This window comes from Ochlerotatus camptorhynchus, unplaced genomic scaffold, assembly GCF_037179485.1.
Source record: "Ochlerotatus camptorhynchus isolate MF236.1 unplaced genomic scaffold, CSIRO-AGI_Acam_v1.1 ptg000760l, whole genome shotgun sequence".
Classification (NCBI taxonomy): Eukaryota; Metazoa; Arthropoda; class Insecta; order Diptera; family Culicidae; genus Ochlerotatus; species Ochlerotatus camptorhynchus.
The window spans coordinates 152,707-179,503 of NW_027041227.1; the positions used below are offsets into that span (position 1 = coordinate 152,707).

The 26,797-nt window shown below is 41.4% G+C and overlaps 2 protein-coding genes across 2 annotated transcripts; both read right to left on the minus strand.

The window, feature by feature from the left end:
• Window positions 1–1,297: 1,297 nt before the first annotated feature.
• On the minus strand, window positions 1,298–14,281 carry LOC135714902 (uncharacterized). Its single transcript, XM_065238312.1, has 4 exons — window positions 13,215–14,281; window positions 10,661–12,929; window positions 1,711–2,040; window positions 1,298–1,495 (listed from the first exon to the last, which is right to left on the minus strand). The coding sequence occupies exons 1-4, from the start codon at window positions 14,279–14,281 to the stop codon at window positions 1,298–1,300; spliced, it is 3,864 nt and encodes a 1,287-aa protein (XP_065094384.1).
• A 7,377-nt stretch (window positions 14,282–21,658) lies between these two features.
• Window positions 21,659–26,721, minus strand: LOC135714903 (uncharacterized; the record flags this gene model as incomplete). Its single annotated transcript, XM_065238313.1, has 1 exon — window positions 21,659–26,721. A coding segment is annotated over one exon (5,063 nt), but the record flags the coding sequence as incomplete, so codon positions are not given.
• Between the last annotated feature and the right edge of the window lie 76 nt (window positions 26,722–26,797).

Consider the following 26,797-nt stretch of genomic DNA (forward strand, 5'->3'; position numbering starts at 1 on the left):
ACTGCATACGTTTCTCAGGATTCCTTAACAAGGAAATCATCAGTCGATCATAACGCTTCTTCGCCATAACAAATGAACCACCAAGTTGATCCTTTAGCTCGTTGAACGGAAGTCGCACTACATAGCGGCCTTGATCATCCCTAGTATGAGTGTCCTTGAAATGCTCCTCAACAGCAGCTTCTGCCACCGACAAAGTTGAACCCAGACGAACGTCCTCGATTTCCCAAAACTTCACCATAGTTTCATTCAGGATCTCTTCTTGTTTACCGAACTGACACAAATGTGCACGTGGTGCACCTCTCCTAGTTTGCACTGAACCTCCGACGACCCAGCCGAATTCAGTTTCAGCTAAGGTTACAGCACTGTTCTCTATCTTCAAGCGTCCCTTCTTCACCAAGTCGAAAAATAATTTGTTGCCAATAATCATATCAATTTCTCCTGGAGCGTAGAACAACGGATCCGCTAACTGCACGCCATACGGTAGTTTCCAGCATTTAGTATCGATCTCCACGACGGGTACGTTCTATGTTATCCTTGGTGTACGGCCAAGAATTCTAATTCACTCGTCGTGAACGAACTGATTCGTGACAGAATTTTCGTCGAAACTAAGTACTATACTCGAGTCTGAATGTCGTTGAGACCAGTGATACGAAGATCGATGCTATCCATCTCCAACATCAACTTACTTGCCAACCTCTCTGTGAGTATGTGACTGTCGGATCCTGAATCTAACAGCGCACGACACTTTACGTTGGAACCTCCTGTTCCTACCACGAAAATCTCTGCGGTTGACAACAGTACCTGTCGCTTTGTTGTGCCAATCTGTGCACACAATGTAGTTGCACTTGAGCATTCTACGGCTTGCTGATCCTGCGTTTGCTCTTGCGTCTTCATGCCTGGTGACGGGGACTTATCTTCTTCACTCGTCTTCTCTGTTGTATCTCTAGGATGCCACAGACTATGATGCTTCCGACCGCAACCTTGGACCTTGCACCATTGGTCGGACGGACAGTCGATTACACGATGTTTTTGTTTCAAGCAATTGTAGCATAAACCCACCTTCGCAGCAAATGATTTGCGTTCCGGGAACTCCATACTTTGGAACTTCGAGCACTTATAAATAACGTGCTCTGCATCACAGCACGGACACGCTTCTCTTGCCGTCTGGATGAACGACTTCGATGTCTGTACTTGAACCTTCTGGTTACTCATTGGACGTTGTTTGGTCTGTACCATTGCCTGTTGTTGCTGTGAGCGATTCGTACGCTGTAGAACGCGTCCTCGTTCACGAAGAAATTCAAGGAATTTCTCCCTTAGGCAGCTTCAGCTCCCGTTGCTCCTGCGTATCGTTGTCGAGTTTCTTATAGAGAACGTTAGACACAATCAATTCCCCCAAGCCTTCGACAGGATAGCCATGACCTTTCAAAGAATCGACGTGCTTCGTACACGTTTCAACCAGCTGAGAAATCGATTGCCCACGGTTTTCCTTGTTGATCTTTGCGCAATCCAGGATAGCGTCAACGTGAGTATCCAGTATCAGCCGTTTATCCTCGTATGCGTAATAATGCTCGTGAAAAGGCTCTTAAAGCTGTACCAATTCTCCGGTGTCCCGTCAAACGTTGGAAATGGAGCATGCAGTTGCGGTGCTGGCGCTTGCACAATAATCGGCTGTTGAAAACTAGAGACACTACTTGACGTACCTGGTCTTACATTACTTGCTTCTTGCGCTGCGGCGATCATAGCCTGCAAGTCAACGTAAAGTTCGTTGTGAATTTTTTCGAAGACCGCATACTCTTTGCGTTCAGCAGCTCGTTGATTTCTCGGCAGCAGCACGGAAATTTCGGCATGTATTTTGTCAAATTCGTTCGCAAACCGCCGCAGTGTTTCAAGGTGAAGATTGAGCAAATGAATGTTGACTTCTCCTTGCAACGATTCCTTCATCCTGATGAATTTATCTATGATCAGTTCACGCCGATCCATCAGCACCTCCAAGTTGGATTCCATTGCCTTCTTCTTCTCGAGCAGTTCTTTAGAAAGCTTCTGTTCCGCGATTGACGGAATTGTATTCTCTTGTTCACTACGTGAACCTGTTAGCGCTTCCAAACTGTTTCTTCTTGTTAATTGTTGCAACACTCTTCGTGGTGTTTCACAGTCACTCATGTCTACACTTCTCCGGAATCGTTCAACTAGTGATGTACCACGGGCACGTCTACTAGGGGAATTTACGTATTCTCGGCAACCTAAGCAGCGACCTTCTTTCTATAGTCTTTTTCTCTATGGAACGCACAAATGTGCAGTATTGGTTTGTTTACAATCTTTTGCTGCCAGCTGCTCTAACAATTTCAGTCGAAAGAATTGTCAAAAACTGTTTTGAAACGCTTTTACAAAGCTCCAATCTTCTCTAGTGAGAGCGAGTATTGTCGGCAACCAGTTTTTCTTCGGCAACAGTTCCATTTGAACTGCATGTTAATCTGCTGTTCTATTATCGGCAGCTCGAAATCAGCTACAATTTGTAGTGCGTGTGTTTCATTTCAAGAAAACCCTGTTAGATTGCTTTTTCTCAGTGGTAAAAATATAGTCAAATTGAAGCTGAAAGCATAAAGAATCGTTTACATGCATTCAGCGAAGTGTTTTCGTAAGAAAATCCAGTGAAAATAGTGTTTCAATTTGGGTTGCCGAAAATAGTCTGTCATGCCGAAGCCGTCATTTCCCCTACTTCACTTTGACTTTGAGTTACAATATATGCACACGGTGCATCACAAATTGTAACGTTCGTTTTATCGGTTTCCAGCCTCACTACGCACACGGTGCGTTTAATTGTCCAACATCCACATTTACAAGCATAATCACTACCAAATTTGCGTTCGATTTTCAGTCTCGGACTGCACTACGCACACGGTATGCTTGATTTTCCAATGATTATGCCACGGACATAATCATTTTCGATATTCTGGCCACGGGCCACACTACGCACATGGTGCGTTCTGTTTAAAATCGCAATCTTAGGCCACGGGCCTCACTAATTATACTTTTGCACACGGTGCAAACACTGCCAGAACCCGTACTATGCCACGGACATAACGTTTTCTGACCTTCGACCCCGGACCAAACTTTTGCACACGGCACACGACAGCAACTAAATTTCCGTAAGCACTACGTTTGGCGGACTAAAATGTCCGCTCATCCGGTTCGATTGGACCAAATGTTTAGTTCGATAGCTTGGTACAGGGAAATTAGTCACTAAATCACAACACACGATTTTGCCTTGAACAATTCTAGATAAACATTTCAAATGGTCCTATCTGCTTTGATCGATTCTCTTCATCGACTTTCTCTTTCGTCAATAACTCAACTGCAAAACCTTTCCCTGTTGTGTTTGACGTTTTGGACGCTAGATATGAACCTCCTTTATCAAACTATGTGGTAGAATTAGCGCGAAATCTGTTTGCATAGCAGTGGTTATGAAAAGAGAAAGTCGATGAAGAGAATCGATCAAAGCAGATAGGACCATTTGAAATGTTCATCGAGAATTCTTAGTTTTATTGACACCTTTTTTACAGAGCGAACTGAACTCATTCACTTCTTTGAATGGACTGTACTCTTCCCATTTTCTCCTACTCTCTGCTGCCTGCCCAAACGTAGCAGGTTCATTGACGTTTGCGCTTTGTGCTTTCACGAATCCATAAAAAGCTCTTGTCTATTGAGAAATCCAACTTAAACTCATGCGCACCTGGTGGCAGGAATAAGCACTAACCGAAGGTGATAAGTCTGTGACAGCCCTTGAAAATTTCATTGATTGTTTGCAAAATTATTTAATTTCAATGTAATTTCATGAAAATTTCTTGTCAGCATGGATGAATCTTGTACAAAATCCATAAAACTATTTTATAATGCATTGTTCTTAAATAAAAAGCTACTTCAAGACTTATAAATTACTGAAAACATGTTAAGGTTTGAAATCATCTGCCGATTAAACAACAGACAAAGTTGGCCGACTAAATCAATCGACGAAAAACTATTAAATAGGCCGATTGCTCGGTGTAGCACCAGACCAAAAACGATTTAATCTGCTGATTAATACACCGACTGAAATTAATTTTTAAGTGACAATAGATTTAGTCGGTGGACGATTCGGGTGATTTGGATGATGTTTGTTTATTTGGAAGATATTTTCGAAACAAAGCACGATAAAATTCAGCATTATGTACCATTATTACGAGTACTACTTTTTTGCTCCGATCATGTTTTGACTTCCACAGAAACTCGCTAGAATAAATAGAAAATAATAGTTTTTTGGTTGAAATTTCAAAAATGTATTCAGTTTGACACATTATTTCGAACTTATCACCGCTGCGATTGCAGCGTCACGGTGGTCGATTGAAACATGGATTTGTCAATAGTGTCCTGCGCCGCGCTGAAATACACATTCTGTGCGCAACCACTTTTTTTCTCGTTTATTCTGACGTTGTCATTTTTCTTCCGTTCAATTACTATTCAATTTAATCATCACAATATACATCATTCGTTCCGGGAACGTCTTCCCTTGTCTAACGCACTCTCTCACAAACATTCCATGTATCCCTCTTATACATTAGCTACAGTTTATCACTTCTTTTTTTTCACTTCACCAATATTTTTATTATTTGCTCGCAGTATTCTTTCCATTTTCATAGCCATCTCCCATGTTCCTCCAAATTTTAATTGTTATTTTAATATGTGTGTCTCTCTATTCTTAATTATAACATAAATATTATGTACATAATAAACGATAAATAAATACTTATTTTGATTATAAGAATCTTTATCTGTACTGACGAATTTGTTCCGCGTACTTGATGATTAATCATTGTATCGCTTTATACGATTGACGTGGATTTTTTCTAATTTCTTCCCATTCTGTATTACCACTGTTTGTTCACTAGGAATTTCCATTACTGTGTATGGGCCACGCCACATACTCTGTAATTTTTGTCCTACCCCCATAGGGTTTGATTGCACTAAAACTAAATCTCCCCACATTGGTTGCCATTGATTTGAATTTTTGTCATATTGAACCTTCCGCTTTTCTTTTAATATTTTCAAGTTTTCTCTCGCGTTATAATGAATGTTGCTCAAAATGCTCTTAATTTCACCAACGTAATCATGATACCCAACAAACAATTCAAAGTCACAAATAAGCATACACACTGAATAAATGTTGTATAACAGTGTACAATGCTGAATAAAACAGGATGTCGAATTATGTGCTGAAAAAAGGTCATTGAGATCGATAGATGCGTCTTTATTCCGCTGTTTGCTCTGATATGATTAATTTCCTTATTAAAAGCTTTATAAACGTTGACTGTCTTCCTTATTCAGAACCAGAAGCTTGATCTAATAACAAACTGAATAAGTGTAATTTGCACATACATTGAGACTTTAATTCGACTGTTTTCAATTGATTTAATAACATGCTTTATTATACGTCTAATAAATGTTCTCCAGCTCCTTTATAAGATTGCATTGCATTGCTTTACAATATTGCTGTATAAAGGTGAATACACTCAGCAAAATAGCTCTTATACCACCCAACAAACAATTCAAAGTCACAAATAAGCATATATATTGAATAAATGTTGTATAACAGTGTACAATGCTGAATAAAAAGAATTGTCGAATTATGTGCTTAAAAAAGGTCATTGAGATCGATAGATGCACATTTATTCCACTGTTTGCTCTGATCTGATTAACTTACTTATTAAAAGCTGTAAAAGTGTTAAATGTCTTCCCAATTCAACGCCAGAAGTTCGATCTAATAACAAACTGAATAAGTGTAATTTGTAACATACATTGACACTTTAATTCGACTGTTTTCAATTGATTTAATAACATGCTTTATTATACGTCTAATAAATGTTCTCCAGCTCCTTTATAAGATTGCATTGCATTACTTTACAATATTGTTGAATAAAGGTGAACACAGTCAGCATAATAGCTCTTATACCACTATGCGTCCATGTTGTAATCACATGATTTGTAAATGCTTTATAAACGACGTATTAGATTCATTATTCGACAACACTGATTCAGTCTTACAACAAGGCGAAATCAGTAGAGTATTGGTTACCGTTTCCGCTTTCCAATTAGAAGGTCATGAGTTCAATCCCAAGCTCAAACCTTTTTTTTACAATAATTAATTTAAATAGTAATCATCGATCACATGACTCACGATAATGAATGCATTGATCTAGTTTAAAATATACCCGAGCATCCTTTCTTTCGACTTGGAGATGTGAAGAGGCAACATTGTTCTCATTCAAAACAACGATGAATGAATTAATCATTCCCACAGGGCCTTCAAGGAGCTAGAGTTGCGATCGGGAGTGCTGATAGGTATTTACTTTCATGCAAGCTTTTATAGATTATTGAGTTGCCCATATGATGAATTCTAGGATAGCTCAGATGACAAGGCAAGCGGCTGGTGATCGGAAGGTACATGGTTCGAATCCCATACCATACAACGACGACATGTATAAGTATTTAATAAATTTTCTAATATCTGTGTGGTGCGAGCCACGTCAGAAATAATGAAATATAATACACTTAAGAAAAACACACCACACCCCCTTCCCTGTCCCCGTTCATCTTATTTTCGGGTTAATTTTCCCACAGTTGAATAATCGTTTAATAAATGTATAATAATGTCTAATTAAACGTTACTTCACATGAGAATCAAGCGTATACAGAGCATCACTGTTTTAAGGAGAAGCAGTGATGTCTAATAAACGCTGAATAATCATTAATTTTATCGTATAAACTCTGTTACAACTCAATATAAGTCGAATAAAAGCTTCTTGACATACCTTATTCAACACCAAATATTTCGATGTTGTGGTTGAATAAATTCTCCAGATTTGTGTGAACAAAGCCTGAACAGAAGTTATTATTAAAAATAGTACAAGTACTATTAAGCATGCAGTTGAATAAAATGGCCAAGAAGTCGTTTCTTCAATAGACGATTGTTTGTTGGGTAGTCCATTGTGGAATAACCTTTTTTATAAATGGATGTAGGAATTTTTGCCTTTCGTCCATTTAATAACTCAAATGGGGTGCAATTGTATTCAAAGTTGAAGTATGGTATCAATTGGTCCTATGTTCTTTGATTCCCTCCAATAAATTGTCGTAAATAGGTTTTCAACTCTCTGTGTGAACGTTCCACTAAATTAGCCTGTGGATGGTATGCACTTGTGTTGATTTTTTTAATTTTCAAAACTTTACATATGTTTTTCATGAGGTTACTCATGAAGTTCGCACCTTGGTCGGTCACTATTTCTTTTGGAGAGCCGAATTTACAGATCACATTTTCGACAAAAGTTCTTGCTACTGTTTGTGCTTCCTGATTTTCCATACATGCGACAATTAAATATCTGGTTAGATCATCCTGAACGACTAATCCGTATTTATTACCCCATTCCGATTCGGGTAAAACAACGATATCCATAAATAAACGGCGCTGTAGCTGTTGTAGTAATTTTCATTGGAAATTTTGTTGGACTTGCAAATTTTGTTTTTCTGACACGATTCGCATTTTCTTACATAATCTTCAATGTCTCGTCTCATATTTTTCCAAGTAAAAAGAGATCCAACTCTCTTTCGCATACGTTTTGATCCTACATGTCCACCTAAGGGTGCATCATGAAATTCTCGTAAAATTGTTTCGATTTCTTCACCCTCTATTTGAATACGTTCAGAGTCTGCATTGTACAAAGAAATTTTCTTATCTAATTTCAATGATATGAATTGTATCATTTGTAATACTGCAAACTGTTTTATTTTGCGAAATGATAATATATGGACATGTTTTGCTTGCTTTAGATAGTCAGGACCTACGTCTACGCTTACTTTAAAATCATTGTATAAATTGTGGTTATCATCTTTCTTTGTGGTGTTTTCATTGTCACTTATATCCATGTTTACTAAATCATTAAAAACTGAGTCCCTTTGAGCTTGGTCAGTGGAATCGCTTGATGGCTTGTTGTTTATTTTTGTTTGGGTTGTCTGCCCCTGCATTCTTTGCTGCTGTCGCGTAACGACTGCAACTATCTGCTCTTGTTCTACCGACGTATGTTGTTGTTGATTCTTAATGTTTACGCTACCTTTTTTAACCTTACAACGTTGTAACCTTGATTGCCCCTGACAATAACTTGTTGGTTGAATCTGGTTGATGTTTTTGTTTTCCTTCGTCCTGGTCTGAAAAAGTCTGCTACAATGTTCTCTTTCCCTTGTTTGTAGCGTATATCACATTTACGACCTTGCAGCTTAAGTCGCAGTCTTGTTAATGTGGGCGACGTTTTCTTTAACCGCCAAATTGAAATTAGCGGCCTGTGTTTGTGTAAACAATGAATTTTTGATCAAATATAAAATGTCTAAAATAGTCAACCGCCCAAAAGATCGCTAATAATTCTTTCTCGATTGTGTGATATCTACTTACTGCACCTATTAATACTCTGCTTGCAAAGGCGATCGTTCTATCGACAGTTTTCTCATTAGATAACACCGCTCCTATCGCGTAATTGCTAGCATCTGTGGTGATGACAAATGTATCCTCATTGTGCGGTGCACATGTAAACGGAACCGGGGCGAAAATTAACTAGGACGATCCAACTTGGCTAACCAACAAATTCCCAACCTACAGCGTCGGGGATAAAGGCAATAGGGTGTCCGGTAGGGAAGTCGAACCGGTGTTCACACTAGATTACCACGGGTGGGGTCCAGTTGTGAATCGGATCGATCGGACGGGACGCTATTGACCTTCCTGTTGGCTCCAGGTGCAACGGCTAGAATGTGGACTGTATGGCAGCGAATATCAACAGCAGCGATCGTGTGCTCCAGTGGCAATGGACATGAGGATGAAATTATGCTCGTTTGGTGATGGTTGAATATTAATTTATTTGATGTTTCTCGTTCGGCAGTTACAATAATAGTGATGCGCTTCGCGCGAAATGGTTTGCTTTTATGCTCTGCATTCGTACTGCTGTGTAAAGTTGACTTCTCGTTCTTGCGTGGTATTGACGATACTGGGAGGAGTCTGCTTCGCTTCACAACAGTGCAAATCGTTTATGTAGGGGAGTGTAGGGAGAATTAATAGATTAAACGTTCGGAACCGAACATTCTCCCGCCGGCATGTTATGTGGGTCTGTAGATGCTAGAGCTTGATTGTTCTCTTCAATGGGAAGTGGTGCGACTTTAGAAACTGGACGACGGTATACCCCAGCAGATGTTTGCACGTCTACTACTCTAACTACTGAATCCTTGCCAGGATAAACCTTCAAAATCCTGCCCAATTTCCATGACTGTGGAGGTAAGTTATCTTCTTTAAGAAGGACAATAAGACCAGGGACAACGTTACAAGAACCCTTCTTGGGTTCTTGGGTGTTATGGCAGATGGTTCATGGGCGTCTAACGAGTTAGCGAAAAGTGGACGTGAATTGAGTACTGCTTCTATCTGCGTGAGAACAGTGTAGAATTCTTCGAAATTGAGAGAGGCATTGGTCAGAATTTTACGCAAATGGGTTTTTGTACTCTTCACCCCAGCCTCCCACAATCCTCCAAAATTGGGTGACCGAGGTGGAATGAATTTCCAAACAATTTCGCGGGCACAACAGAACTCATTGATTTTTCTTTTCGCTTGATCATCACGGAACATCAAAAAAAGTTCGTGAAGATCGGATTTAGCACCAGCAAAATTTGTGCCATCGTCGGAATGGATTTCTTCCACTAATCCCCGACGGCTGACAAAACGCTGTAATGCAGCTATAAAAGCTACTGACGACAAGTCGGAAACTAATTCCAAATGAATTGCTTTGGTAGCAAGGCAAATGAAAATACAAATATAGGCTTTTGTTCGAACGGTTTTTCGTAGACCGACCTTTATGAATATCGGTCCAGCAAAATCTACGCCGGTGTGAGAGAATGGAGTGGAAGGAACAACACGTGCTTCGGGCAAACTACCCATCAAAGGCTGTAGAAAACGAGAGCGAGAACGGAAACATGTCACACATTTTCTCAATACCTTACGAATGGTAGACTTAGCGTTGATTAACCAAAATTTCTGACGTAGAAGCGACATTAATCCAGACGGTCCTAGGTGAAGATTTTCCAAATGCATATCACGAATGAGAAGTTCACTAACTATGCTCTTATTTGGAAGCAAAATTTGATGACGAGCTTCATACGGCAAACGGAAGCTATCCAACCTACCACCAACTCTTATTAAACCGTCCACAATAATAGGATCCAGCATCGCAAAACGACGACTAGGCTTTCCTGACGAAATAAGGCCTTTTTCGTCCGGCATCTCAAGACGTTGAACTAACCCAATCACAACAATCATCGACCTTCGCAATTCGGGAACAGTCAAATGAACGGAAGACACACGGTTTGTACGGTTTGATCTGCAATTGTTCGCAAAGCGTAATACATAACCAATCACTCTTTGCAATTTTCGAAATGAGCCGAAAGCTTCAAGAAACGGAACATCTTGCAGAACAATGGTAGCAGAGACTACTGGCATGCTCGGACAGAAATCGGGTAAATCAGATTCTGGGAGTAGATCCGGAGTTGCGAATTCACACTGACGCATTTTCAGAAATGATGGCCCACACCACCACAAATCATTTACTGCAAGATACTGTGGCAGCTGTCCTCGGGACACAATGTCGGCTGGGTTTTCGATAGAACGAACGTAATGCCAGGAATAATCGACGGTTGCAGTATTGATTTCCGTTACACGGTTGCGGACGAAGACTTCAAGCTGGCTGGAAGACTTTTTCAACCAGGCGAGTACAATACGACTGTCGGACCACAAATACACGCGATTTATGTCCATTTTCAACGACGAGATGCATTTGGGAACCAATTTTGACAACAATACGGCGGCACATAATTCCATTCTAGGGATCGTCAAAGGTTTCAAGGGAGCAATTCTTGATTTACTGCATAGCAACGAAATTTTTACATCGGTATCAGAAACAACTCTCAAATAAACAGCTGCTCCGTAAGCACGGTTGGAAGCGTCAGCGAACCCATGTATTTCGACGAGTTTAACGTCCGTCAATCCCACGTAGCGGGGAATCTTGACCATATCAATATACTTCAACGAATCTCTAAACGTAAGCCAAGATTGCAGAACTTCACCTTCCAATGAGTCATCCCAACCCAAACCATCTTTCCACAAACACTGCATGATTTCCTTTGCCAAAACAATCACCGGAGCAATAAGACCCAAAGGATCAAATATTCGAGCAATTTCAGAGAGGACAACTCGCTTGGTTGAGATAGGCGACGACTGTAACTTCAATTCGCAATGGAAACGGAAAATATCCTCATCTGGATCCCATAATAGACCCAAGGTTTTGATAACCTTGTTGACATCTGAATACTCAAACTCTAAGAACCTTTCTCGGTCTTCTTCAGGCACTGTATCGAGTATGGCTGGGTCACTTGCACACCATTTATGAACAGGGAAGCCTCCAGAGTTCAACAAGTTTGTCAACTCCAAACGAAGATCAATTGCCTGCTCGATGGTATCAGCTCCTGATACCACGTCATCCATATAAACATCCTCTTCTAAAACCTTGGAAGCTATTGGAAAATTGTGAGATTCATCACGGGCTAACTGCAACAATGTTCGTGTGGCCAAGAATGGGGCACTGGCTGTTCCATAAGTAACGGTTGTCAACTCTAGGATCTGAAGTGGGGCATCAGGGTTTTCCCTCCAATAAATCCTCTGAAGGGGAGAATGATCCTCAGCTATCTTGATTCGCCTAAACATTTTTGAAACATCAACCTTTAATGCAAAACGGTGTGTACGGAACCGCAGGTTTAGTGAAAAAATGTCGGGCTGAACTGTCGGACCAATCATCAAAACGTCATTAAGAGATGGACCAGTTGTTCGAGCCGAAGCATCGAAGACAACTCTTAAACGGGTGGTGGAACTACTTGGTTTCAAGACCGCATGGTGAGGTAAATAGTGAACCAACTTCCCAGGGACGTCATCTACCTCGGAAACTTCCTTACAATGGGACAACGATTTATACTCGTTGATGAAATCAACGTAAGCACCCTTCAAATCGGCATTCTTGCTGAATCGATGCTCCAAAATGAAGAAACGCTTTAGGGCCAACGATCGGTTATTACTTAGATCACTTACAGATTCCTTTAACGGAAGGTGGACAGTGTAGGTACCATCAGGGTTTCGAACAGAAGTGGAACTGAAAAGCTGCTCACAATCTTGCTCCTCCTTAGATACGGCATCCGCATCCTCAATGGACTCGACAGACCAAAATCTTTCCATACATTCTGATAGCGGACGTAGTGTGGCTGCATAGCAATGCTGATTCTGATCAATATCCTCAGTACCACCAGCAACAACCCATCCCAGACGGGTTTCCTTAAGAATTGGAAAATCATTACCCAACACTAACTGTCCGGGTAGCATCAAGTGGAAGAAGAGTTTAATTCCGATCAAGAGATCAACTTGTCCGGGTATGTGGAAGGAAGGATCGGCAAGTGCTAAGCCTGGGGGAATACTCCAAGAACGAACATCCAATTTTCTACTAGGAATAGGGCCAGTCACCACATTGGTGACCAAACATTCAATCTGGGCTTCATAATCCATACAACGAGAACGGAACGAAAGCTTTACTTTCTTGTCCAACACTGATCGTTTACCAGTTGCTCCGACGACTTCAACATGGGTGGGAACTTCGTCGATTTCCAAACACTCAATCAAGGAACGGGAAACTAAATGTGGTTGGGAACCACAATCGAGGAATGCACGGCAGGGATGCGGATTTCCACGGCTGTCAAGAACATCAACCATGGCCGTTAGCAAAAGCGTGCCATCCGACAAAGGAACCTTATGAATTGAGTTGGACAACGATGAAACACTTTCAATGAGAGGAATAACGTGGGAACTTGAGACAACTTGGTTTGGTTCAGGCTGGGGATTTAGACCTTCAACTATGGGTTTAGGGTTATCAATGGGCCTTGAACTATCAACGGGCTTTGGATTCTTGGGCTCATGAAGTAGAGTGTTGTGTCTACATTGACACTCCTGGCAAGATTTTCCTGAAGGGCATTTTGAAGCAAGGTGGCCCTTCCGCAAACAATTGAAACAAAGGTTAAGTTCTCTTACCTTAACTCTCCGCTGGGGTACCGTCAAAGAAACAAACCTGTCGCACTTAAAATTGGGATGATTTGCACTACAGACATCACATTTCACTTCACTATTAGCTACGGGTGTAGCCATAGCGAATGACTTTGCCGGTTGGGGTTTTGAGTACGGTTTCAGGTTTGACTCCTTCGATGACTTCGGTTGGCTAACTTCGCAACGTTCCAACAATGAACATCGCTCCTTCAAAAACTTGATGGTATCATCATACGTTGGAATCTCCTTATGGGGAATGGTAACTTCCCACTGCTTTCTCGTTTCCGGATCCAGTGCACCGGATAGGACGACAATAACGAACCTTTCGGAAACTCCTTCCAAGTTCTGCTCCAATAGCCTTAATCCTTCCACGTGGCGGGTTACCTCGTTCAAAAGCTCCCTCAGCTGCTTGGAACATTCCTTGCTCATCCGCTTGAGACTCAATAAGCCGTAGATATGAGAGTCAACTGCCTTTCTTTCATCATCGTAAACGTCAAGCAGTAACTCCCAGGCGTGGACGAAATCTCCATCACTAAGCGTCTTTGGGTCGATAAGTTTGACAGCGGAACCACCCGCGAGTGCTCTTTCAAGGTGGTGTAACTTAACAGCGTTGGAGTCTTTGGACCTTGACATGACATCCGAAAACACTTGCTGGAACCTTGGCCAATTTTCCGGTTTTCCATCGAAGGAAGGGATGGGAACCGGAAGTGGCTGTTGCTGAACGATTATTTGCGGTGGCTGACTACTCAAGGATTGGGACACGGGCACTACCACAGGAGGTGCGGTATTCGGGATCGAATCTTGAATTAGACTTTCCACCAACGCAGAGGTTTCAATGTGGAGGGATTCAAATTGCAAGTACGTAGCGTCGTTGTCATCTATCTTCTCCGGTGGCAACAGGCCGGTGATTTGATGATGTAGTCTAAGATATTCTTGAAAATGTGCCTCCAAATTCCGGGAATACACCTTCAGCTGTGCTAGGGTCAGCTGCACGACGCCGAGTTCAGCCAATTCTTCGATTCTTTTCCGAATTCTGGTCACTTTGGCTTTTGCTTGGCCCCGAAGGTGCACAAGCGTCTTTAATTCGGTCATTTTTGATCGTTTGCACTTTTTTCTTCAGCCTAACTAGGCTCACTAACACTACTACAATGTTCAGCCGAAACTTGTTCGGACGTGTTTCTTCAGCCTCACTAGGCTCACTAACACTACTACAATGTTCAGCCGAAACTTGTTCGGACGTGTTTCTTCAGCCTCACTAGGCTCACTAACACTACTAAAATGTTCAGCCGAAACTTGTTCGGACGTGTTTCTTCAGCCTCACTAGGCACACAAACTGTCCAACCGATACATGTTCGGACGTGGTTTAGCACAAAAAGTTTCACCAGAGCCACAAAACTCTTCCTCATCAATCCATCCACACACGGGCAAACACACCGATGCTGCTATCCGGGTAGATGGACCAAACTATGTGCGGTGCACATGTAAACGGAACCGGGGCGAAAATTAACTAGGACGATCCAACTTGGCTAACCAACAAATTCCCAACCTACAGCGTCGGGGATAAAGGCAATAGGGTGTCCGGTAGGGAAGTCGAACCGGTGTTCACACTAGATTACCACGGGTGGGGTCCAGTTGTGAATCGGATCGATCGGACGGGACGCTATTGACCTTCCTGTTGGCTCCAGGTGCAACGGCTAGAATGTGGACTGTATGGCAGCGAATATCAACAGCAGCGATCGTGTGCTCCAGTGGCAATGGACATGAGGATGAAATTATGCTCGTTTGGTGATGGTTGAATATTAATTTATTTGATGTTTCTCGTTCGGCAGTTACAATAATAGTGATGCGCTTCGCGCGAAATGGTTTGCTTTTATGCTCTGCATTCGTACTGCTGTGTAAAGTTGACTTCTCGTTCTTGCGTGGTATTTACGATACTGGGAGGAGTCTGCTTCGCTTCACAACAGTGCAAATCGTTTATGTAGGGGAGTGTAGGGAGAATTAATAGATTAAACGTTCGGAACCGAACACTCATAATTAGGCCTTACTAACAAAGGTTAAGATATGAGGCATGTTTTAAGCATTTCGAAAGCTTCAACACATTCACGTAACGGCAACGGCGCCGGTGGTGTAGTGGTAAACGTGATTACCTCTCACCCCAGCAGGCCTGGGTTCAATCCCAGTCGGCGCCGCCGGGATGTTCTGAGGCATAACACCTCTGATCACGCCTTCCTTCGGATGGGAAGTAAAGCCGTTGGTCCCCGGTTCATGAGTTGATGGGTCGATAGGTAGGGTCCAGATGTGAGAGCTGCCTTCCTGGCACGTCGGTAGCATTGGTGCTCAGCACGGAAAACAAGATCGACGGAAAAAACAAACCAAAGGAAAAAAAAAACACATTCACGTGTCCATACAAATTTTACATTCTTCTTCAATAAATCGTTCAAAGGTTTCCTGTACTTTGCAATGTTTGGAATGAATTTTCCATAAAAATTAATTGTATCTAAAAATGACCGAACATCTTTCACTGTAGATGGACTTTTCATCAATTGTTTACTTTCTACATTTTCTTTGGTTGGTTTAATACCATATTGATTTATTATATGACCAAGATATTTGATTTCTGTTTTCAAAATTTTACCGGTTCCCTTTTTTAAATTATGTCTGCGTAGTCCTTGCAACACTTTATATAAGTTTTCATTATGTTCTTCGATTGTTCTTCCTGAAATGATGAAATCATCCAGATAAACAACGGCTCGAACATCTCCGATTTCGTATAGTACCGTATTCATTAATTTTTTAAAAGTTGATGGGCTATTCCTTAATCCCATAGGCATTCTTGTAAATTCAAAGTGTCCTTTTGGGGTTGAGAAAGCTGTTTTAGCGGCATCTTTTGGATCGATTGGGATTTAATACAATCCTGATTTTAAATCCAATGTTGAAAAATATACACTATCTCCAAGATTATCCATGATTTCATTGATGAGTGGAATTGGATATACAAAAGGCTTGGTTATCAAATTTAAAGCCCTAAAGTCCACTACAATTCGATATTTCTTATTTCCAGCTGCATCCAAGTCCTTTTTTGGTATACACAAGACTGGTGCATTCCACGGGCTTTTACTTGGTCTGATGATACCTTGCCTATACATTTCTTCGATTTTTTTCATTAATTTGTTTTTTTGTTGCTTCTGGGAACCTGTATTGCCGTTTATTAATGGGTACGTTCGTTGAAGCTTCTATTTCGTGCCCTGCCGCATCTGTGTGGGTCAGTTTATCACCCTCAAGAAAAAACACATCACTAAAATTACTTAAAATTGATTCAATTGATTCTGAGTCGATTCGTGATAAATGATTAAGTTTGATCTGTTCGAAGATCTTATTATGTCGTTCGTGTCCTTGAAGCATTTTAATATTTTTGTATTTGACAATATCGTAGTCTATGTCAGGATTTAAGTCCAACATTTCTCTGTCGTCATATTCACTTCCTTCTTCATTATATTCTTCATGATAAAAATCATTTTTCAACGGGTCATCTATTTCCATTCCATGGACTTGTGTAAAATCTTTACACTCGTCTTCTTTATAGTTTTTCTTGCAAGTGTCAAGCTCAAAAATAGCATATTCAAAATTTCTTCCAATTTGTGCTACATGTTTTTGAAGGAACTCTCCTCCGAGTATACAATGTATACGACAGAGCCAATAAAAGTTCAATTAGATTGACAGAACCTAGTTGCATTGCTTTTCAATGACGACCGATGACTGTTTCATTGATATATGATTTTTTCATAATATTTAATATGAATCCTAAGTAGACGTGTTTTGTTTTTATCAAAGGCAAGTGTCACTCGAGCCATTCAAAATGTTCGTTATTTTAAAAATTGCTGTTATGGCTCGAGTGACACTTGCCTTTGATAAAAAAAAACACGTCTACTGAGGATTCATATTTATGAAAAAATCATATATCAATGAAACAGTCATCGGTCGTCATTGAAAAGCAATGCAACTAGGTTCTGTCAATCTAATTGAACTTTTATTGGCTCTGTCGACTTGTGTATTTTAGCTATAACGGCCTCTTTTCTGATTTTTATCTCTCAATCTATGGAATCTACACAAAAACTATGTTTGAACGAATTTTCTAGAACAATATGAGGAACATTATGCCGTAGACTACACATTTTTATATCATATGGGTGGAAAATTCGTAGAACAAATACTTTAAAATTCTTCACTTTTTAAGATATCTTCGAGCATGAAACTAAGTCAAACTTCAATAAAATCACTTCGAATAGTCAACCTTTGGTTACAAAGTTGATACATGACACATTAAACTTTGCTATGAAAGTTGTTACAGCAGTTTTCGTTGTTTCAGTCTCGAGATACAAATATTATAAGCCGTAAATTACCTGATAAACATAAAATTAACTTGAAGCACCTCTAAATCATCACCGATTTTGCTGAAAATTTGCACAGAAGTTCAAATTAACATGACGAACAGTAATCACGGTTGACCCGTTACATTCCGAACATTTCGTTTAAAATGAACAGGTCTAGTATACATGGTATTAATAAATGTGTCATTAAATGAAATTTTGCTGGGAATACTATGTTTCCTATGATTAAACCTATATTAACTGATCCCATTGTTTTTGTATTTCCACCAATTCCCGCTATTTCTATAGCATCATTTGTATTTACTTGGTCTATTCTTAGCGATTTGACTGTTTCATATCTAAGAAGATTTACTGATGAACCTGTATCGAGTAAACATCTCAGCCTATATGCGGGGTTATCAGATGTAGATATCTCGACAAAAAATAGGTTATCTCTAGAATAGATTTTTTTAAGTGCTATTTTATTTGATATTATATCATAAAGGGTTGATTTGCTGTTATTATAGTGCTTATTTTTATTTTGTTTCCCCATTATTGCATGAAAATTAAATTCTATTTCATGACTATTTTTACTTGAAAGCTCCTTTTTTTAACTCTTTATTTGTTCCAAATTCAAAATAAATTACATTTCATTTTTAACCTAGGTGCTCCAGTTACTGCAGCAACTTACCAGCCTTAATTGTTATGATATATAGTGTTTTTACATTGTTCCTGTCTTGGCAATTCAGTATTTTAAACAGGGTTTTTAAACCTGCATGTCAGTATTACAATTGATGTCTTAAAACTAAAAACTAAAACTAAATCTTATCTAAGTAGGGGAATTTACGTATTCTCGGCAACCTAAGCAGCGACCTTCTTTCTATAGCCTTTTTCTCTAAGGAACGCACACATATGCAGTATTGGTTTGTTTACAATCTATTGCTGCCAGCTGCTCTAACAATTTCAGTCGAAAGAATTGTCAAAAACTGTTTTGAAACGCTTTTACAAAGCTCCAATCTTCTCTAGTGAGAGCGAGTATTGTCGGCAACCAGTTTTTCTTCGGCAACCGTTCCATTTGAACTGCATGTAGATCTGCTGTTCTATTATCGGCAACTCGAAATCAGCTACAATTTGAAGTGCGTGTGTTTCATTTCAAGAAAACCTTGCTAGATTGCTTTTTCTCAGTGGTAAAAATATAGTCAAATTGAAGCTGAAAGCATAAAGAATCGTTTGCATGCATTCAGCGAAGTGTTTTCGTAAGAAAATCCAGTGAAAATAGTGTTTCAATTTGGGTTGCCGAAAATAGTCTGTCATGCCGAAGCCGTCATTTCCCCTATAAAGAGAATTAATCGTTGCAATTGAGGATTGCAACGATTTTTGCCTGAAATTATTAATTATTTTGTTGGACATTTGTTCTAAAGTCTCAACATTCTATGTACTTCGGTAGTACTGTACCAGGGAGGCAACTTCAAAATCATTTTCAGAACTTTGTTCTGAATCCTTTGAAGTGCTTTTTTCCTGGTAGTGCAACAACAAGACCATATTGGCACAGCGTAAATCATGGCCGGTCTAAAAACTTGTTTAAATATTAGAACTTTATTCGTCAGGCAAAATTTGGATTTCCTGTTTATAAGAGGATACAAACATTTTATATATTTGTTACATTTGGCTTGAATGCCCTCAATGTGATCTTTAAAAGTTAATTTTTGGTCAAGTATTAATCCAAGATATTTCACTTGGTTAGACCAGGAAATAGGAACTCCGTTCATAGTGACTATGTGACTACTACTAGGTTTGAAAAACGAAGCTCTAGGCTTATGTGGAAATATTATAAGTTGAGTTTTGGAAGCGTTGGGAGAATTCTTCCATGTTTGTAAATAAGAAGAGAAAATATCTAAACTTTTCTGCAGTCTGCTGCAAATAACACGAAGACTTCTTCCTTTAGCGGAAATGCCTGTGTCATCAACGAACAAAGATTTGTGGCAACCCTGAGGCAAATCAGGGAGGTTCGAAGTGAAAATGTTATACATTATAGGCCCAAGAATGCTACCCTGAGGAACTCCTGCTCTAACAGGTAGTCGATTGGATTTGGAATTTTGATAATTTACCTGCAGAGTTCTGTCAGTTAAATAATTTTGAACTAATTTCATAATATAAACTGGAAAATTAAACTTTTTCAATTTAGCAATCAAACCTTCATGCCAAACACTGTCGAATGCTTTTTCTATGTCTAGACATAGAGCAACTCCAGTTGAGTGGCCTTCAGATTTGTTTGAACGAATTAAATTGGTAACTCTTAAGAGTTGATGAGTAGTTGAATGCCCATGGCGAAATCCAAACTGCTCATCTGCAAAAATTGAGTTCGTATTGATGTGAAGCATCATTCTATTCAAAATTATCTTTTCAAAAAGTTTACTTATTGAAGAAAGCAACCTTATTGGGCGGTAGCTAGAAGCTTCAGCTGGATTTTTATCCGGCTTCAAAATTGGAACAACTTTTGCATTTTTCCATTTATCAGGAAAGTATGCCAAATGGAAACATCTGTTAAATAATATTATTAAGAAAGACAAGGTACTCTCTGGGAGTTTTTTGATGAGGATATAGAAAATTCCATCATCACCTGGAGCTTTCATATTTTGAAACTTTTTAGTTATAGACCTTACTTCGTCCAAATCAGTCCCCCAGGAATCATCAAAAATATTTTCCCGAGAGAAAATATTCAGATAATCCCGAGCAACCTGATTCTCAATAGGACTAGTAAGACCCAAACTGAAATTATGGGAACTCTCGAATTGCTTAGCAAGTTTCTGAGCTTTTTCCAAATTTGTGATCAAAATTTTACCACCTTCTTTAAGCGCTGGAATAGGCTTTTGAGGTTTTTTTCAAAATTTTTGTAAGTTTCCAAAAGGGTTTGGAACTCGGGTCTAATTTAGAAATATTATTTTCAAAAGTTTTGTTCCTCAGGACAGAGAATCGCTTTTTAATTTGTTTTTGCAAATCCCGCCAGATAACTTTCATGGCAGGATCGCGTGTTCTTTAAAATTGTCTCCTACGGACATTTTTAAGACGGATCAAGAGCTGAAGATCATCGTCTATTATAATTGAATCGAATTTAACCTCGCATTTTGGTACTGAGGCAGCTCTTGCTTCAACTATAGAAGTAGTCAAAAGTTACTGGAAGGTGATCAGAACCGAAGTCAGCATGGGTAACCAATTGGCTACAAAGTTGACATGAATCAGTTGTTGAGGGATTTCTTGCAGAAGAAAAGCATGTTGGGCTGTTTGGATATTGAATAGTGCAATAACCTGCAGAACAATCATCAAACAGAATATTACCATTGGAATTGCTTTGAGCATTATTCCATGAGCGGTGTTTTGCATTAAAATCACCAATAATGAAGAATTGAGACCTATGACGGGTAAGTTTCTGGATGTCACCCTTGAGAAAATTCTTTTTCTGGCCTACGCTTAGGAATGGCAAATAGGCAGCTATAAACGTAAATTGTCCAAATTTTGTTTCAACAGAAACTCCCAAAGTTTCAAAAACTTTGGTTTCAAATGAAGGAAGAATTTTATGTTTGATTCGTCTATGAATAATGATGGCAACGCCACCACAGGGTCCATCAAGACGATCATTTATATTGTTGTACACTCCGTGTTCGTGGGTTGGAGAAACACAGTGGCTCGGAAAATAGCACCAGTACTAGAAACTTCTATTTCAAAGTCTTTATTGCCTGACGATCTGTTGGCTACTAACTGGCCTGTTGTTTATTATCTGTTGTTTTGTATTGCATGGTTCGTTTCGTTTCCTATACTTGCATGTGGTCTATGTACTTCTTTTCTATATGTGTTATCTGTAGTTATCAATGTTATCAATGTTATAGTGTAGGTGTTGGGATGTTCAAATTATCAGAGGTGTTTTTGTGTATAACAGTTATGCTTAATTAACTTATTCTAGCTTTAATTTTTAATCGTGGAACGCATGTATGTGTTGTTCTATTCCAGTGTCGTATAAATTCAAACTAACATGCTTCATTACCGGCCCCCTTGAACTAGCTTCAAAATTCATTTTTCAATTCAATCGTTCATCAAATGCTTATTTCTAAGAGCTCGAGATTGCTGGCAGCCCTGAAGACCTCGTAGTTCGTCGATCTACATCATCATTGGGTAATGGACAGATGCGATTGACTGCCCGCTTATACACACCAGTCGCCGTCTTCACCGTCACTACTCGCACGATTCCGTCTGAGCCTGGGTGTGAGCTGATGATCCTCGCCAGTGGCCAACAAAGTGGTGGCAGGTTATCCTCTCGTAGCACGACGATTCCTCCGATTTGGATGGGGTTGATCGGCAGGTTCTTCGTTATCACCTGTAGCTGCGTGAGGTACTGCTTGCTCCATCGCTGCCAGTAGCGCTGAAACATTTGCTGGATTTGCTGGTAGTGGTCAAGGCGGTTTGTGGGAATTGACATTACGTTGGGGTCAGGAAGGGCTGTCATGGCTGAGCCTATCAAAAAATGCGCCGGGGTTAGCGCTTCAAATTCAGTGGGGTCGTCAGATAGAGGAGATAAAGGTCGTGAATTCAGTGCGGCGGTGATTTGAACTAGAAGCGTGGCGAAGTTGTCGTAGCTTAACTGTTGGAGGCCGATCTCCTTCTTCAGCGCAGTTTTCACGGAGCGTACCGCGGCCTCCCATAGTCCTCCAAAGTTAGGAGCGCGTGGTGGAATGAACTTCCATTCAATTCCTTGCTGAGAAAGTTCCTTACTGATGACGGTAGAGCTAATCTGGTTATTCAGCAGTTCGTACAGCGCTTTTAGTTCGTTACAGGCCCCTGAGAAGTTTTTGGCATTGTCCGAATGTATTTCAACAGGTCTTCCACGGTAGCCGATGAACCTTCGCAATACTGAGAGAAAACTAGCGGTAGATAAGTCGCTAGCCAGCTCGAGGTGCATTGCTTTTGTCGAAAAGCAAACAAAGACTGCAATATACACTTTCGGGGGAGCTGCATTTCGGCGGGTCGGCTTAAGATAGAACGGCCCACAATAATCAACGCCAGTTATCTGAAACGGTCGTCCCGGGCGTACGCGACCGGCAGGTAGCTGTCCCATGGGCTGCTGGATAGGCGTTGGATTGGTGCGGAAACAGCGAACGCATTGCCGAAGCACGGTGTTGACAATACGCTTACCATGTATGGGCCAAAACTCTTGGCGTACTTCGGACAATGTAAATTGTGGACCGCTATGGAAATTCTGGTAGTGGAAGAAGTTTATAACGAGATTCGTTAATGGGTGATGACTTGGCAAAACAGCAGGATGCTTGACCGTATAACCTTCATTTGAGAAACGTAGCCGTCCCCCAACTCTGATGACTCCGCTATTGTCGAGAAAGGGGAATAGTCTCTTGAGGCTAGACTTGCAGTCGACTCGTTTCTGTTGTTGTAGAGCTTTGAGTTCGTCTGGGAATTGTTCAGCCTGTGCGATACGGGTCAGCGTCATCTTCGCTGATTGTATTTCATCAGGTGCGAGAGTGGTCGAGCTTTTTCTATCAGTTGAGTTGCGACAGTTGTAGGCAAAACGACGACAGTAAGCGACGATTCGAAGTAGAGGAGGTAATGAAGAACGCAAGCTGAACAGCTCGTTGGGTGGTTCCGTGACTGTGACCTTGTGAACAGCCTTGCGAGTTTCCAACAGTTTTTCGGGGATGCTGTAGTCCTCTAAAGAATTGGGCCACGCATCTTCGTTGCTACTCAACCATGGGGGTCCTTGTTTCCATAGCTGGCTATGTAGAAAATCATCAATAGCCATTCCGCGAGAAACCAAGTCAGCAGGGTTCTCCTTTCCCGCTATATACCGCCAAGAATGTGTGTAAGTGGAGGTTTGAATCGTCGACACTCTGTTAGCCACGAACGTATGTAATGTGTTAGGAGGAGTTCGTAGCCAATGTAACACAATCGTACTGTCCGACCAGAAAACCGAACGTACATTTCCCAAGGAGAGAGCCTTAACCACCTTCGAGTGTAGTAGTGCAGCTTCCTTGGCGGCACAAAGTTCAAGTCTTGGTAAGGTCAATCTTTTGAGTGGAGCAACGCGTGATTTTGAAGAAAGCAGCTCGATTCGAACGTTTCCTGCTTCATCCGTCGTCCGTACGTATAAACACGCACCGTAGGCAAGAGTAGAAGCGTCAGCGAAGCAGTGAAACTGAATATCCACCCAATTGGAAACGAAAGCAAATCGACTGATTCGTAGTTCCGATATTTTGCCCAACTGTGAGTGGAATGCTTTCCATTTCCTTTCGATGTCGACCGGAACAGGCGTATCCCATCCTGAGTTGAGCAGAGCGAGCTCTTGCATCAGCATTTTTGCCACAACAATCACCGGTGATATCAGTCCCAGCGGATCAAATAGTTTGGCTATAGACGACAGGATGCGTCTTCTCGTCCACGCTTGCTTGCTTGCTGTGATGTCATAGTAGAATCGTAATTGGTCCGTTCCAGGCTCCCAGGTGATTCCCAAGGTTTTCACCTGTTCCTCTGGACTTATTTCGAATGAAATAGATAAATTTGTCCCAAGTTGGTCGGCCGCGATGCCAGTCAGAACTTCCGGCCGATTGGAACACCATTTGCGTAAAGGAAATCCACCCTTCTTCATTAGCGTATCAAGGTCCTTTTGAAGCTGGATGGCCTCGTCTACGCTGGATGCTCCACCGATGTAATCGTCCACATAAAAATCCTTCACTACAGCATTGGCAGCTTCCGGGTATTCCTCTCCTTCATCTGCCGCAAGTTGATGTAGAGCACGAATCGCTAAGAATGACGAAGGTGTCAATCCATAAGTTATCGTTGATAACTCAAAAACTTTAATAGGTTCATCTGGAGAAAATCGGTAGAATATGCGTTGCAACAAGGTATCTTCAACGTGTAGCCATACTTGTCGGTACATCTTCTCTACGTCGCCAACAAGTGCTACTTCATACTTCCGGAAACGTAGAAGAAGGCTGAGGAGTTCGTCTTGAATTAGAGGGCCTTTCAGTAGCGCATCATTCAAGGAATAACCACTGTCCGTGCTGGCCGAACCATCGAAGACGACGCGTACTTTTGTAGTGGTGCTTGATTCCTTAAGCACTGCATGGTGTGGCAAGTAGTACACCCTCTTCGCACTCGTTGCCGCTGCCTCCTTCTGAATTTCATCTCCACTGACTTCTCTCATATGCCCAAGATCCAAGTATTCTTGCATGAATGCATTGTACTGCAACCGCATCTCCGGATTCCTCTCCAGTTGCTTTTCCAATCTCTTGAATCGCGTTAGCGCCATTGCGCGAGAGTCGCCCAACATCTGCTCGAAATTCACGTGTTTAGGTAGACGTACGACGTACCGACCTTCCTCCGTACGGCTGAATGTTCTCAAGAAATGATCTTCGCTGTCCTGTTCCTCCTTTGACCAAGCCGCTCGTTCTTCATTACTCTCGATCTCCCAAAACTTCTGCAACTGTACTTCCAAGTTATCCGGAGTTGCCGCTAAGCAACAGCTTACTGCCTTACTCGGAGCTTCCGAAACCTTCCCCGTGACGATCCAACCGAATACTGAGTTGACCAGCATTGGCAGCCCTGGTCCCAACTTGATCTGTTTCATATCTCTCTCGAACAGGAAACGATAGAAGTGCTCTGCTCCTATCAAGAGATCGATCCGATTGCTTATATTGAAGTTCGGATCAGCCAGCTGAATATCATTAGGAATCTTCCAGTACGCCACAGGTATGTGTGCCGATGGCAATTCCGACGTAACCTTCTGCAGAACTAGAAATTCCATCCCCACGGAGAAGTCTTGAACTCTGGAGCTAACTGTGGTTTTCACCTGGAATCTCGCTCGCGTTTCCGAATGACCGATCCCGCTAATCGGTAAGTTTATTTTGCGCCGGTTTAGGCTGAGCATCTGACATAACCGCTCGCTCATGATGTTCGCTTGCGATCCGTTGTCGAGCAATGCTCGCGCCAACTGTTTTCCTCCGTGCTGGTCCCGTATGACAAGTACAACAGTAGACAGCATTACGCTCGAGACTCTACCGCCCTTAGTCCCTACGCTGTATGTTCCAACCGCTTCTTGATCGTCGCTGTCTCCTTCTTCTTCAGATTCATCCTCGTTGGTCGCTAGGTTCGTCGCTACCGCCTTATCGTTCCGCTTGCGCTCCGATTTGCATCCCGATTGATCGCTGTTTCCGGCACCGCTACTGCTCAGAGGAAATCCTGGATGGATCAGTGAATTATGCTTTTTCCCGCAGTCTCGACAGCTGAATTTTGAATTGCAGTCACGTACCCAATGCCCTGACTTTAGGCAATTGCTACACAACCTTTTGCCGTTAACGAACTGCAATTTCTCCTTCAAGGTCATCTTCGTAAACTTGCCACACCGGCCCAAGAAATGTGAATCACCGCAACAGCAGCATGCTGAACTACTCCTATCACTATCGGTTGCGGAATGAACGACCACCTTTTGACGCCTAACTTCCACCTTATGCGAACTGCCCTTCACCTCGACGTTTGATGATACCGCCTCCAACACCCTTGTCCGCTTCTCCAGAAAGTTCACCAGAATCGTATAAGTCGGATCGTTTGTTGATGCTGCATGGTCCTCCCATAGCTGAAGCGTCTTCGTATCCAGTTTCGAACACATCCAGTGCACGATCATTGCACCCCAATGTTCAGTCTTCTCTCCTAACTGTTTCAGGATCTTCAAACGCTGATCAAATTCATCAACCAGAGCATGAATAGCAGATGACGACTCCTTTTCTACCCTTGGGTACTCCATAAGCGCCTGCAGATGCCTCTTCTTAAGAAGATACTCATTGGAGTACCGCTTCGTGATCGTATCCCAAGCGATGGGATAGTTTTCGTTGGTGAGTGTAAGCGACTCGATGAGCTTAGCCGCTTCCCCCTTGAGCGCCGACTTGAGGTAGTGAAACTTCTGGACGTCGCTAAGTTCTCCGGACTCGTGGATCAGCGAAACGTATGTAGATTTAAACGACAGCCATCCTTTGAAGTCGCCATCGAACTCCGGTAGCGAGATTTGTGGTAGACGCACCCCAGTGTGCGTCCCTACAGCTTGGCCATTCCTTGCAGTTGAGTTGTTTAAATCAGGAGCTGGATCTTCTCGTGGCAGTTTCGCTAGCAACGCTGCTCGTAGACGATAGTACAGCTTCTCAAAATCATCATAGGCTTTGTTGCAGTCCTCTTCATACGCTCCTTCCGC

What these genes read in the sequence shown, in the direction of transcription:
- LOC135714902 (XM_065238312.1), bottom strand. Translation starts at nt 14,281, where the DNA reads ATGACCGAATTAAAGACGCTTGTGCACCTTCGGGGCCAAGCAAAAGCC. An exon ending in AGCTGCCACAGTATCTTGCA is followed by an intron (nt 2,041 to 10,660) that starts GTAAATGATTTG and finishes ATCGCGGAACAG; the next exon opens with AAGCTTTCTAAAGAACTGCT. An exon ending in CAGCGCAAGAAGCAAGTAAT is followed by an intron (nt 1,496 to 1,710) that starts GTAAGACCAGGT and finishes GATTGCGCAAAG; the next exon opens with ATCAACAAGGAAAACCGTGG.